At 39.2% G+C, this 15,869-nt stretch overlaps 1 protein-coding gene across 2 annotated transcripts in view; it reads left to right on the top strand.

Annotated features, from left to right (window-relative positions):
• Positions 1 to 15,869, top strand: part of SLC25A21 (solute carrier family 25 member 21) — a 508,996-nt gene that overhangs the window by 430,212 nt on the left and 62,915 nt on the right. For both annotated transcript variants that reach the window (XM_027111096.1, XM_027111095.1), the window contains exon 4: positions 2,509 to 2,575. In XM_027111096.1, coding sequence (XP_026966897.1) covers positions 2,509 to 2,575 — 67 coding nt within the window. The remainder of the gene's footprint in view (positions 1 to 2,508; positions 2,576 to 15,869) is intronic.

Raw genomic sequence — 15,869 nt, 5'->3', positions numbered from 1 at the left:
CGCATCAAGGAAGCATCGCCAACATGAAGCAGAGGGCTCTGGACCTCCCAGCTCTTTTCAGATTAAATCCTTATGGCTCTCCCAGCTGCCTTTCTTCCCTCCTGCCTTACACCTCTTTTTAATATTTTCTCTCATCATTTTTAAAATGAAGACCTTCTGTGTTGCTTATAAGACTTCTTGTCCTCCTCCAGAGAAGCAGTGCTCCACGTTAGGCAAAAGTTCAAAGTAATGCAGAGTTTGTCTCTTCAGAAAAGTGCTTTCCCATGTCTTCTTGTTCTTTTTCTTAGAATAACAAAATCTGAGGATTGGAGTAAACCAAGCTTGAGGTCCCTCAAATCCTTCCATTGCCGTGTACGTCCATTTCTGGCATCCATGATGAGTGGCCATCCAGACCGCTTGACCACATACCAAAAGGAACTCACACTCTTCAAGAGAGTCCATTCTATCTTCAGATAGTTCAGATTATTAGAAGTACTTCCTCGTATTAAGCTCCCACTGAGCCAAAAATGTGTCTTTCCTTGTTGCTTGAACCTGTTGGTCCTAGTTCTACCACCTGGAAACAAACAGAAAAGTCTAATCTCTTTCCTACATGCTCATTTTTCAAAAGATCCATCATGTTCCTCATGTTTGTCCCTAAGCTCTTTCTTCTCCAGGCTGAGCAGCTGTTCATCCTATATCTGTTCTCCGTTGTATGGGATTTCAAGTACCTCTATTAATCAGGACACTCTGTCCTAAAAGCTTTACTTACTTAAATGTTCTTCTTTGTTTCCCCCCTATACCCAGACATACTCTTCCAGATGTGAAAAAATCAGCCCAAGAAAAACAGAACTAATAATGTCTTTTATTATAAATATAGAACTTCTATCCAGGAAAATCACATTTATCTTTTAGGAAGACCAAACCTATGCTTAGTCACTCTCATGCTGAAAATTATATAATAATTAATTTATGATGAAATTTAAATGACAAAGAGTATTTAAGTTTTACAAGTGAATTTCAGGCATCAGTAGTTGGAATGGAAAGGAGGTGGGGGGAATTCATGAATTCCCATAGTTCTTCAAAGCAGATTCTGCTTTACTTCCTATATACAAATGCTAGTACTATTCATTAGGTCGAAAATAGTGGGCAAAATAAGACCACATCAGGGGATCATTTAATTCCTTTCTTCCTCTTCATAAAATCCATAATCTTAACAAATATTTGTGTCCTGGTTACATACACATGTGTGCACACCCACATGCTGCGGAGCGGCTGGGCCCTTGAGCCATGGCCGCTGAGCCTGCGCGTCCGGAGCCTGTGCTCCGCATCGGGAGAGGCCACAGCTGTGGGAGGCCCGCGTGCTGCAAAAAAAAAAAAAAAAAAAAAAAAAAAAGAGGTCACCATGTTGGATTGGGTGGCACAGTGGGTTAATCTGAATAAATTCTTAACGTTATTGTTCCAGAAGCTCAGCTAGAAGCAGAACCCAAATAAGGGAGATGGAGTGAAGTTTGATGGGTCAATCAGAGAAGCTCCAGCTTTCTCTAGGATATTAAATGTATATCCTAAAATAGGAACACGTTGAGTCCTGCCTTTATCTGTAGCCACTTATGGGTTCACCAGGGAAACTGATTATCTCAGAAAATGATGCAGAATATTCTCTTCTGTTGAAATATTTTCAGGTTTAAAGGAGGGTATAGCATATATATATGTAAAGATTCCAGGACAGACAAATGTAAAATTTTGAATCTTAAATTTTAATGAGAAGTAAGTGGTGACTTTTTATAAAACTTATCATAAGCATATGGCACTCATTCTTTTTTTTCCTAAAAGTGTCTGAATATGTAACCATGAGTCCCTCAATATTGGCAACAATAGCTGTCCCATGCCCTGTGAGATTGCATATCAGCAGGGGAGTTTGACATTTCTTCTGTCAGCAGCGTATGTCCCTGTAATTAGCCCTCCCTGACCTTCTTCCATCTCCACCAAGGAAGTTAAAAAAATTATGACTAATTCAGGACAGAGCTGGGAGCCCTAGTTCCACAGCCATAGAGCTTGTTAGTTCCCCTGTGTTAGTAAACCTAAAATTGAGGTTTTCATCTCCTGGTTAGCCTCAGAAGTTTCAGTCTAGTGGGCTTAGGTATAGCACTAACCTCATTTGGTGATCACAGGGAGGAAATGCAAGACGGTAGACAGCTTGAGGCTACTACCAACCACACAACTGGAAAAATAAATTCAAGATTCCTTAGATTAAGGAGGGCTGACTTTAGCTTTAAGGTACAACTCATGATTATGTTTAGCAACTTACCTAAGGGGTTCCAGTCTCAGTGTCATTTATTCCTCTTCTGAATGTCATAGTAGATATCATAATCTCTTCACTTTAGAATTAAAACAAAGGAAGATTTCACGACTGATGTGCTACATTGAATAATTGGGAATACTTTAAGATTAGTTGCTTCATCCATAAACAACAGCACAATCACCTGTTTCCTAATTCCCTTACTTATATAAATCTTTTTATTTCTCCAATAGGTTGTTCGGTTTTTACAAGGGAATTCTGCCACCCATCTTGGCTGAAACACCAAAAAGAGCAGTGAAGGTAAACATTGTATGCCTTCCCACCAACTGAAAATAGACTGTAGTAAGAGCTTCAGCATCAACACATCCCACCATAAATGATGGGACATTAATGGAAATTAAACATAAAATACTAAAACTTCTAAAATTTTTAAAAATCTTGAATTTTTTAAATTGTAACAATTTTTATCATAATTAGACTTGGTCAGTCTCTCAAATATTGCTATGTTGATTTGTGGATTATTTTTTTCCAGGTAAAGGCATTCCCTTCTAATGGGGAAATTATACAAAAAGCACAGTGGTGAATGAAAGTCATGTAATCAAACCACAGCAGCCACAAAAGAGCTTGGACTTTTTCTCAAGGCAATTCATAACTTTGCCTTTGGAGCAATAATTATTAAAGAAAGAGAGAGGGAGAGGAGAGGAGAGAGGCGAGGTAGAAAAGCCTTTCTCCTTAAATCATTCTCATTTTATGAACAGAGCACACTAAGACATTATATTTCTTTGTGTATGATTCTCATATAGCACATTTATTTGGTGTGCTAACTTCATTTTTCCCCCTGGTCTCCTCTGTTAAAATTCTCTATTCTGGTTTTCACAAAATCATTACTTCCACTACACTCATTTCCATTCTTTTTTTTTTTAACATCTTTATTGGAGTATAATTGCTTTACAATGGTGTGTTAGTTTCTGCTGTATAACAAAGTGATTCAGCAATATGTACACATATTATCTCCTCCCTCTTGCGTCTCCCTCCTACCCTCCCTATCCCGCCCCTCTAGGTGGTCACCGAGCTGATCTCCCTGTGCTATGCGGCTTCTGCATAATCTTATAACTATGGACATTTATGTACTACCTGCTGGTTCAGTATCTGGATAAGAACATGGAGATCTAGCAGGACCTCTGGGGAGAAAGAACTAAATCTGATCGTGCTTTTATAAGTTCTTTCAGACAAAAGTCCTGATCCCAGTGGCTCTGACTGGCATTGCCCCTCCCCCCACACCACTGACATCACCAAATATGGCTTTGTCTTTCCATAATAAGGATAACATAAACTTAGACTGAAAGACTTCCTTTCCAGCTAATGACATAAAGTTTTTTTCACATACATTACTCAATTTGTGTTCCCAACATTCCTGAAAGGTAAGAAAAACAGCTTATATACTTATATCAGTTAATTAAGAGGGTGACTGAGTTAAAAATTATGATTAAAAAAACCCAACATATATACACAGACACCAGACTTTTACATCCTGTGAAAATGGTGATTTAATAGGATATAATTCAGGTCTAGAATTCAGAAAGCAAAGCTTTAAAACATGCTTTCTCTGTAAATTCATCCTCTTCGTTGCCATAGTTTTTGTGATTTTATATTATTACTTCAATACAAATTTCATTATAAGGATCTGAATCAAAAAAAAAAAAAAAAAAGAAAGAAAAGGATCTGAATCGCAATAGAGAATCTGGAAAAAGTTCACCAAAGTACACAAGAGGGCTGAGTTGAATTATGAAATGGCTTCACTTGATAAAAGATTGCCCAAGTAAACAAACAGAGCATAGTTCCTGTTCAAAAGGAAAGTCACTTTGTCTCCATGGAATTATATATTCATTTGTTCAGAGTTTTACGTGTATAAATAAAGTAAACTATAATTAGTTTTTCATGGAATACTTTTTCTTAATACTGTATGTTGGAGACAATTTAAACTTTAAGAAGATTAAGGTTTATCAATGTTGAACAGTCTTTTACGGAAGAAAAAAAAACTTGAGCTTTACAAAACTGAATTAGTCTCTACTTAAAAAAAAGCAATGCTCCCTGCCAGAACAATGGTTAACAGATGAACTTCTGGGCAACTGGATATGGTGTATGTGTCCCAGACATGTTGTTTCAAGTAGATTTTACCTTAAAATTATTGAGACATATGGTAAGTACGTTGGCTTTTTAAGTATAACTTCGAGTTTAGTGTATCTTTGCCAGATGGATAGCACTAGTTTTTCAGCACAATTTATGAAAACACTCATTTTATAGATACTTTATCTTAGTATTTGTGAGGAAAATGATCATCTGATTGCAACAGTTTCATACATCATAAACTGCTTCATTGTATGTCATCAAAGTTTACTTTGAAAAAATATTCAGAGACCATAGATATATACACACACATACATACGTATATATGCTCTCTGAATATTATGTGTGTGTGTGTATATAAACAGACAATGTCTAGAAACAGATAATGTTGTTTTTTCTGTACTTTATTCTTTGAAATGAGATTCATCATTAAAATAATAAGATCCATTTATGCTAAATTAATGAAACTTCCCTTTTCACAAATGAAGACAGAATTAGTATTGTAGTTAGCAAAAAGAAATGAAGACCTCAGAAAGAGACCAGCTGTTTACTCAGGGATGGCAGGAACAACGTGCCAGGTTCCAGGATCTAGTCTTGAGCTTCACAGGTCCAGAAACACCATTATTCCATGGTCAGATTCTCAAGGACTGCTTAATGCTAACCAAACTCATGAAAGATTATATTGATATACTGTGAAGTCTATTTGTTCACCACTGTATTTCCAGCCAAGATGAAGTCACAGGGACCAGATTTTCTCTCCTGCCTGAAACAGCAAGAACAGAAAATGAACAACATATATGAAACCACAATTTTTAAGACACTGGACATAAGACAAGGCGGGAGAGTCATACCTGAGATGGAAAACAAATGAGATGAGCCCTATGGATTGCCCCAGGTCACTGGCTTGAGAGAGTTTCCAGGGACACACAGGAGAAATCCAGTTGACTCCCTCAACCAGTGGACTCCCTGGGTTGAGAAGGAGCTGAGAGGCCAGGGAGGGCAAGGCACCTAGAGCTCCCAGGCCATAGCACCAGAGAAGGAGAGAGCTGCACAGAGAGAGACACCTAAGGTCTGCAGAGGGATGTCTCAAGTATTCAGCTGACCTGAGCACATATGAGGAAACAAGCAAGGCCTGGAAACAGCTGTCCGAAGGATTCAAGGGATCAGTGCCGGGCAGTCATGCGGGGCTGGGAACAGTGTCTGTTCCCACCAGCCAAACTGGGAGGCCTCAAAATGCACAGGGTGGAAGAGACCTTCAAGATGGCGGAAGAGTAAGACATGGAATTGACCTTCCTCCCCACAAATACATCAGAAATACATCTACACGTGGAACAAGTCCTACAGAACACCTACTGAACGCTGGCAGAAGACCTCAGACTTCCCAAAAGGCAAGAAACTCCCCACGTACCTTGGTAGGGCAAAAGAAAAAAGAATAAACAGAGACAAAAGGATAGGGACGGGACCTGCACCAGTGGGAGGGAGCTGTGAAGGAGGAAAGGTTTCCACACACTAGGAAGCCCCTTCGCTGGCGGAGACAGGGAGTGGCGAGGGGGAAGCTTCGGAGCCACGGAGGAGATCGCAGCAACAGGGGTGCGGAGGGCAAAGCGGAGAGATTCCCGCACAGAGGATTGGTGCCGACCAGCACTCACCAGCCCGAGAGGCTTGTTTGCTCAACCGCCAGGATGGGTGGGGGCTGGGAGCTCAGACTCGGGCTTCGGAGGTCGGATCCCAGGGAGAGGACTGGGGTTGGCTGCATGAGCACATTGTGAAGGGGACTAGTGCACCACAGCTAGCCAGGAGGGAGTCTGGGAAAAGTCTAGACTTGCCTAAGAGGCAAGAGACCATTGTTTCAGGGTGCGCGAGGAGAGGGGATTCAAAACACCGCCTAAACGAGCTCCAGAGATGGGCGCGGGCTGTGGCTATCAGCGCGGACCCCAGAGACGGGCATGAGATGCTAAGGCTGCTGCTGCAGCCACCAAGAAGCCTGTGTACAAGCACAGGTCACTGTCCACACCTCCCCTCCCGGGAGCCTGTGTAGCCCTCCACTGCCAGGGTCCCGTGATCCAGGGACAACTTCCCCAGGAGAACACACGGCACGCCTCAGGCTGCTGCAACGTCATGCCAGCCTCTACCGCTGCAGGCTCGCCCCACATTCCATACCCCTCCCTCCCCCTAGCCTGAGTGACCAAATCCCCCTAATCAGCTGCTACTTAACCCCATCCTGTCTAGGCAGGAACAGACGCCCTCAGGCGACCTACACACAGAGGCGGGGCCAATGCAAAGCTGAACCCCAGGAGCTGTGCAAATAAAGAAGAGAAAGGGAAATCTCTCCCAGCAGCCTCAGGAGCAGCAGATTAAATCTCCACAATCAACTTGATGTACCCTGAATCTGTGGAATACCTGAATAGACAACGAATCATCCCAAAATTGAGGCAGTGGACTTTGGGAGCAACGATATATATGTTTTTTTCCTTTTTGTCTTTTTGTGAGTGTGTATGTGTATGCTTCATTGTGTGGTTTTGTCTGTATAGCTTTGCTTTTACCATTTGTCCTACGGTTCTGTCTGTCCGTGTTTTTTTGTTTTTGTTTTTTTTACTAAGTTTTTAGTGCTTGTAATCATTGGTGGATTTGTTTTTGGTTTGGTTGCTCTCTTTTTTCTTTTTTTTTTTCTTTTTTTATTGCTTTTTAATTTTTAATAATTATTTTTTATTTTAATAACTTTATTTTATTTTTTATTTCTTTCTTTCTTTTTTTCTCCCTTTTCTTCTGAGCCGTGTGGCTGACAGGGTCTTGATGCTCCAGCTGGGTGTCAGGTCTGTGCCTCTGAGGTGGGGGAGCCGAGTTCAGGACATCGGTTCACCAGAGACCACCCGGCTCCACATAATATCAAACAGCGAAAGCTCTCCCAGAGATCTCCATCTCAGCGCTAAGACCCAGCTCCACTCAATGACCAGCAAGCGACAGTGCAGGATACCATATGACAAACAACTAGCAACACAGGAACACAACCCCACAAATTAGCAGAGAGGCTGCCTAAAATAATAATAAGGTCACAGGCATCCCAAAAGACACCACTGGGCACAGTCCTGCCCACCAGAAAGACAAGATCCAGCCTCATCCACCAGAACACAGGCACTAGTCCCCACCACCAGAAAGCCTACACAACCCACTGAACCAACCTAAGCCACTGGGGACAGACACCAAAAACAACGGGAACTACAAACCTGCAGAAAAGGAGACCCCAAACACAGTAAGATAAGCAAAATGAGAAGACAGAGAGACACAGAGCAGATGAAGGAGCAAGGTAAAAACCCACCAGACCAAACAAACGAAGAGGAAATGGGCAGTATACCTGAAAAAGAATTCAGAGTAATCATAGTAAAGATGATCCAAAATCTTGGAAATAGAATGGAGAAAGTATAAGAAACATTTACCAAGGACCTAGAAGAACTAAAGAGCAAACAAACAGTGATGAACAACACAATAAATGAAATTAAAAACTCTCTAGAAGGAATCAATAGCAGAATAACTGAGTCAGAAGAAGGGGTCAGTGACCTGGAAGATAAAATAGTGGAAATAATTACCACAGAGCAAAATAAAGAAAAAAGAATGAAAATAATTGAGGACAGTCTCAGAGACCTCTGGGACAATATTAAATGCACCAACATTCGCATTATAGGTGTCCCAGAAGAATAAGAGAAAAAGAAAGGGACTGAGAAAATATTTGAAGAGATTATAGTTGAAAACTTCCCTAATATGGGAAAGGAAATAGTTAATCAAGTCCAGGGAGTGCAGAGAGTCCCGTACAGGATAAATCCAAGGAGAAACATGCCAATACACATATTAATCAAACTATCAAAAATTAAATACAAAGGAAAAATATTAAAAGCAGCAAGGGAAAAGCAACAAATAACATACAAGGGAATCCCCATAAGGTTAACAGATGATCTTTCACCAGAAACTCTGCAAGCCAGAAGGGAGTGGCAGGACATGTTTAAAGTGATGAAAGGGAAAAACCTACAACCAAGATTACTCTACCCAGCAAGGATCTCATTCAGATTTGATGGAGAAATTAAAACCTTTACAGACAAGCAAAAGCTAAGAGAATTCAGCACCACCAAACCAGCTTTACAACAAATGATAAAGGAACTTCTCTAGGCAGGAAACACAAGAGAAGGAAAAGACCTACAATAGCAAACCCAAAACAATTAAGAAAATGGTAATAGGAACATACATATTGATAATTACCTTAAATGTAAATGGATTAAATGCTCCAGCCAAAAGACATAGGGTGGCTGAATGGGTAAAAAAACAAGACCCGTACATATGTTGTCTACAGAGACCGACTTCAGACCTAGGGACACATACAGACTGAAAGTGAGGGGATGGAAAAAGATATTCCATGCAAATGGAAATCAAAAGAAAGCTGGAGTAGCAATTCTCATATCAGACAAAATAGACTTTAAAATAAAGACTATTACAAGAGAGAAAGAAGGACACTACATAATGATCAAGGTATCAATCCAAGAAGAAGATATAACAATTGTAAATATTTATACACCCAACATAGGAACACCTCAATATATAAGGCAAATGCTAACAGCCGTAAAAGGGGAAATTGACATTAACACAATCATAGTAGGGGACTTTAACACCCCACTTTCACCAATGGACAGATCATCCAAAATGAAAATAAATAAGGAAACACAAGCTTTAAATGATACATTAACAAGATGCACTTAATTGATATATATAAGACATTCCATCCAAAAACAACAGAATACACTTTCTTCTCAAGTGCTCATGGAACATTCTTCACGATAGATCATATCTTTGGTCATAAATTAAGCCTTGGTAAATTTTGGAAAATTGAAATTGTATCAAGTATCTTTTCTGACCACAGTGCTATGAGACTAGATAGCAATTACAGGAAAAAAATCTGTAAAAAATAAAAACACATTTAGGCTAAACAATACACTACTTTATAACCAAGAGATCACTGAAGAAATCAAAGAGGAAATCAAAAAATACCTAGAAACAAATGACAATAAAACACGACAACCCAAAACCTATGGGATGCAGCAAAAGCAGTTCTAAGAGGGAAGTTTATAGCAATACAATCCTACCTCAAGAAACATCTCAGATAAACAACCTAACATTACACCTAAAGCAATTAAAGAAAGAAGAACAAAACCCCCAAAGTCAGCAGAAGGAAAGAAATCATAAATATCAGATCAGAAATAAATGAAAAAGAAATGAAGGAAACAATAGCAAAGATCAGTAAAACTAAAAGCTGGTTCTTTGAGAAAATAATCAAAATTGATAAACCATTAGCCAGACTCATCAAGAAAAGAATGGAGAAGACTCAAATCAGTAGAATTAGAAACGAGAAAGGAGAAATAACAACTGACACTGCAGAAATACAAAGGATCATGAGAGATTACTACAAGCAACTATATGCCAGTAAAATGGACAACCTGGAAGAAATGGACACATTCTTAGAAAAGCACAACGTTCTGAGACTGAAGCAGGAAGAAATAGAAAATATAAACAGACCAATCACAAGCACTGAAATTGAGACTGTGATTTAAAAATCTTCCAACAAACAAAAGCCCAGGACCACATGGCTTCACAGGCGAATTCTATCAAACATTCAGAGAAGAGCTAACACCTATCCTTCTCAAACTCTTCCAAAATATAGCAGAGGGAGGAACACTCCCAAACTCATTCTACGAGGCCACTGTCACCCTGATACCAAAACCAGACGAAGATGTCACAAAGAAAGAAAACTACAGGCCAGTATCACTGATGAACATAGATGCAAAAATCCTCAACAAAATACTAGCAAACAGAATCCAACAGCACATTAAAAGGATCACATAACCACGATCAAGTGGGATTTATCCCAGGAATGCAAGGATTCTTCAATATATGCAAATCAAGCAATGTGATAAACCATATTAACAACTTAAAGGATTAAAAACCATATGATCATCTCAATAGATGCAGAGAAAGCTTTTGACAAAATTCAACACCCATTTATGATAAAAACCCTCCAGAAAGTAGGCATAGAGGGAACTTACCTCAACAAAATAAAGGCCATATATGACAAAGCCACAGCCAACATCATTCTCAATGGTAAAAAACCGAAACCATTTCCACTAAGTTCAGGAACAAGACAAGGTTGCCCACTCTCACCATTATTATTCAACGTAGTTTTGGAAGTTTTAGCCACAGCAATCAGAGAAGAAAAAGAAATAAAAGGAATCCTAATTGGAAAAGAGGAAGTAAAGCTGTCACTGTTTGCAGATGACATGATACTATACATAGAGAATCCTAAAGATGCTGCCAGAAAATTTGTAGAGCTAATCAATGAAATTGGTAATGTAGCAGGATACAAAATTAATGCTCAGAGATCTCTGGCATTCCTATACACTAATGATGAAAAATTTGAAAGAGAAATTAAGGAAACACTCCCATTCACCATTGCAAGAAAAAGCATAAAATATATGGGAATAAACCTACCTAAGGAGACAAAAGACTTGCATGCAGAAAACTATGACACTGATGAAAGATATTAAAGATGATACAAACAGATGGAGAGATATACCATGTTCTTGGATTGGAAGAATCAACATTGTGCAAATGACTGTACTATCCAAGGCAATCTACAGATTCAGTGCAATCCCTATCAAACTACCAATGGCATTTTTCACAGAACTAGAACAAAAAATTTCACAATTTGTATGGAAACACAAAAGATCCCGAATAGCCAAAGCAATCTTGAGAAAGAAAAATGGAGCTGGAGGAATCAGGCTCCCTAACTTCAGACTACACTACAAAGCTTCAGTAATCAAGACAATATGGTACTGGCACAAAAACAGAAATATATATCAATGGAACAGGATAGAAAGCCCAGAGATAATCCCACATACATATGGTCACCTTAATTTTGATAAAGGAGGCAAGAATATACAATGGAGAAAAGACAGCCTCTTCAATAAGTGATGCTGCGAAAACTGGACAGCTACATGTAAAAGAATGAAATTAGAACACTCCCTAACACCATAAACAAAAATAAACTCAAAATGGATTAAAGACCTAAATATAAGGCTAGACACTATAAAACTCTTAGAGGAAAACATAGGCAGAACTCTCTGTGACGTAAATCACAGCAAGATCCTTTTTGACCCACCACCTAGAGAAATGGAAATAAAAAGAAAAATAAACAAATGGGACCTAATGAAACTTCAAAGCTTTTGCACAGCAAAGGAAACCATAAATAAGACAAAAAGACATTCCTCAGAATGGGAGAAAATATTTACAAATGAAGCAACTGACAAAGGATTAATCTCCAAAATTTACAAGCAGCTCATGCACCTCAATATCAAAAATACAAACAACCCAATCTAAAAATGGGCAGAAGACCTAAATACACATTTCTCCAAAGAAGATATACAGCTTGCCAAGTAACACATGAAAGAATGCTCAACATCACTAATCATTAGAGAAATGCAAATCAAAACTACAATGAGGTATCACCTCACACCAGTCAGAATGGCCATCATGAAAAAATCTACAAACAATAAATACTGGAGAGGGTGTGGAGAAAAGGGAACCCTCTTGTACTCTTGGTGGGAATGTAAATTAATAAAGCCATTATGGGGAACAGTATGGAGGATCCTTAAAAAACTAAAAATAGGACTACCATATGACCCAACAATCCCACTACTGGGCATATACCCTGAGAAAACCATAATTCAAAAAGAGTCATGTACCAGAATGTTCATTGCAGCTCTATTTACAATAGCCAGGACATGGAAGCAACCAAGTGTCCATCAACAGATGAATGGATAAAGAAGATGTGGCACATATATACAATGGAATATTACTCAGCCATAAAAAGAAACGAAATTGAGTTATTTCTAGTGAGATGGATGGATCTAGAGTCTGTCATACAGAGTGAAGTAAGTCAGAAAGAGAAAAACAAATACCGTATGCTAATACATATATATGGAATCTCAAAGAAAAAAAAGGGTTATGAAGAATCTAGGGGCAGGACAGGGATAAAGATGCAGACGTAGAGAATGGACTTGAGGACACGGGGAAGGGGAAGGGGAAGCTGGGATGAAGTGAGAGAGTTGCATGGAGTTATATATACTACCAAGTGTAAACTAGATAGCTAGTGGGAAGCAGCCACATAGCACAGGGAGATCAGCTCAGTTCTTTGTGACCACCTATAGGGATGGGATAGGGAGAGTGGGAAGGAGACGCAAGAGGGAGGGGATATGGGGATATATATATATACGTATAGCTGATTCACTTTGTTATAAAGCTGAAACTAACACCCCGTTGTAAAGCAATTATACTCCAATAAAGATATTTTAAAAAATTGTAATGCAAAAAAAAAAAAAGAAAAGAAATGCACAGGGTATTGAGAGGTGTACCCAGAAGGTGTTTGCCTCTGTATTGCGGAATAGTTAACCCTAGTCTGAGCACTGCTCAGGTCCCACTTGTTAAAAGTAAGACCCAAATGGATCAAACTGTTTCCACGTAATTTAACTGCCTCCCAGAATAGACGATCTGGGAGGTCAGCTTAGTGATCAGACTGCTTAGTGAGCGCGATGAAAGCAAAGGGGAAAGTGCCGTCCGGAGGGCTGGGTCACCCAGGCAAACTGTACCCACCTCCCCTGCCGAAGCACAACTTGACACTTTTCCAGGGACCACACGGCCTGTCCCCAAGGTCCAGCCCCTTTCCTGGGATAAATCCAACCAGACTACCAATTTCAAGGTTCCACTTTATAGGTTATATATAACATATTAATTTGGATTCAAGATTTTATATTCAAGGTTCCCAAAGCCTTGACTGACTACGAATGTTTTCAAACCTCTTAAGTCACACATTTGCATGACTCTGGGTAGGTGACATTATTACCCGTTGACCCTCCTAATTTCATCCTTAGAGTGTAACCTCATGTCTTATGTGATAGGGTACCTTTATCACATCTCTGCACTAACTAGTGTTGTGGATGAGAAATATTGAGAAATATCATGAAGGAAGTAAAAGAGTAGTGCTCTATAGAAAGGAATTAAAGTAACAACTAATCTACTAGTTCTTAAGAATATAGTTGTAGTACAATGTCTTCTAAGCTTTGCACATGGGAGGCATCCAGTAAATATTTGTTGAATGAATGAATATTTTTATTTAATATTGGTTTCAAACTATGACATTATGTTATTTACTATTATTGAAAATCCATTTTAAAAGATTTTAATATTTCCTTTCTTGAGATAATATTCTATTTTATATTCAGTAAATTAGACTTTGGTTGCAAAGGTAGAAATTAAAACAAGGTTTTTTATTTTTAGTTTGAAACACTATTTGCTTATTAGAATATGTAATATATATTGTTCACTACTTTTCTTTAATATTTATTTATTTATTTGGTTGCGCTGGGTGTTAGTTTCAGCAGGCGGGCTCCTTAGTTGCACCTCACGGGCTCCTCAGTTGTGGCATGCGAACTCCTAGTTGTAGTATGCATGTGGGATCTAGCTCCCAGACCAGGGATCGAACCCAGGCCCCCTGCATTGGGAGCGCAGAGTCTTATCCACTGTGCCGCCAGGGGAGTCCCTGTTCATTACTTTTGAATTTAATACATTAGCAACTTATCTCTGATCTGTGAGGCTTCTTTATTTGTAGGAACCTGAATCACTTCATCCTAGCCATTCACCAGAATCTTCCAGCCAGACTGCTGATGAGTACCAACCAGCTGGTGGTAGTTTTTTTAAAACAGTTTTAGAGATGGGGAAATGAAAAGCCTAGAATTGCCCCAAAGTGTAGACTTGGAATTGCCTGTGAGAATTGCTTAGAGTGACAGGTCAAGTCTATGTCCCCACACTTCTCCTTTGAGATCTCAGTTTGTTCCTTAATTCTTTGTCATGACAGAAAGTCAGAAGGAAAAAAAAATGCATCCTCACACTGGAAGGGAGCAAGGTAGTGAGGCATTCTGTGAGGTCCATCATCTCCCAGAACTTTCCCGAACCCACATAGACCCCTTAGAGCAGTGTTTCCAAAGTATGGGTCATGACCTGTGAGTCCTGAAATCAATTTGATGGGTCACTAGATGTAGTGGTTCACCAGAAAATTTTTTGATGAAATAGAGTAGAAACAGAATGCATTACACATAGTGAAGAGCTAAACATTGTTTTACAGCAATGTTTTGTTTCAGTTATAAATATGAGTGTGTACTACATGTGCATGTGCACCTGTGCTGGGTAAATAGATTATGATAAATATGGTAAATAGTAGATTGTGGTCAAAAAAGTTTGAAATCTTCTGCCTTAAGGGACTCAGCTTCCAAGGTCAGGGAAGGCAAGAAGACCTCAGCAGAAAGAAAACTCTATCACAGAGAACCTCTTTCCAAACCACTAAAAAATCATGGCTCAGCAGTGAGCAGTACAGTGTAGTGTAGTGGTTAAGAGCATACCCAGGCTTTGGAGTTAGACTTAGGGAGAAATCTCAATCGTTCCATTCACTAGCTGCAGGACAGGTATCTACAAGTGGGAATCATGGTTGTACTCTAACCTGTTACCTGGTGATGTTGTATGGATTAAATGCAGTAGCACATCCAAAGGCCTTAGCATGTTTCCTAGACCACAGCAAGCTCTCATGAATGATACATGTACATAAGGGATCGATGGTTCCTTTAGTATCCAAAGTGAAGAAAGGAAATGGAAACTAAGATTTTCTGAAAGTCTCCTATGTGCCAGGAATGTCAAGAAATCTTACTCAAGTTCTCTTATTTAAGGACTACTCTAGAAGTTTTGTGTTCTTCAGGGTTAGAAAGGTCAAGCTATGCCTCCATAGCTAATTCCGGATTCAAACCTAGGACTGCTTATGTCAAAATCCACGCAGGGTGGTTATCAAAGAATAGTTACGATGATGACCATGAAAAGGAAGAAAAAATAAATTATTTTTTAAACCCAAGATCATAACCCTTTTCCTTTTAATCGTTTCTAGTGCATCGCTCAGCAAACCTGTTGTGGCTCCTGGTGGTATTATTTGAACACTAGGATAGTTTCAGGGTTATCACCATCCACTGGAATGTTAGACCAAGGAGACAGGGGTTTCTCTTTGTTTACTGCTGCATCCCCAGTGCGTAGAACCAAGAAATATTTGTTGAATGAGTGAATGAATGAATTCCTGTTCTACAGAAATCTACATCCAGAGTTGGTTTAAAGGAACATAGCACAAAAATAGTCACTGAGTCTTTAAGAGAATCCATCTATCTGGTGATGGCAATGACTCTGGAACTGCCCAAAGACACATGAGAGCCATGTTTACATGGAACTACCTCTTTGTAACAACAGAATATTATTTGGCTCTCAAATCTGTATTTATTTCTTGCCCCATAGTACTGGGTTATAAAGTAATAGAGTAGAAGACATATTAAGACCATAAAATACC

The sequence above is a fragment of the Aethalodelphis obliquidens genome, unplaced genomic scaffold (genome assembly GCF_003676395.1).
Source record: "Aethalodelphis obliquidens isolate GAN/ISIS:26980383/991018 unplaced genomic scaffold, ASM367639v1 scaffold10, whole genome shotgun sequence".
In the NCBI taxonomy this organism is placed as follows: Eukaryota; Metazoa; Chordata; class Mammalia; order Artiodactyla; family Delphinidae; genus Aethalodelphis; species Aethalodelphis obliquidens.
The sequence above is the reverse complement of the archived record's forward strand: the minus strand, read 5'-3'. Positions and strand labels throughout refer to the sequence as shown.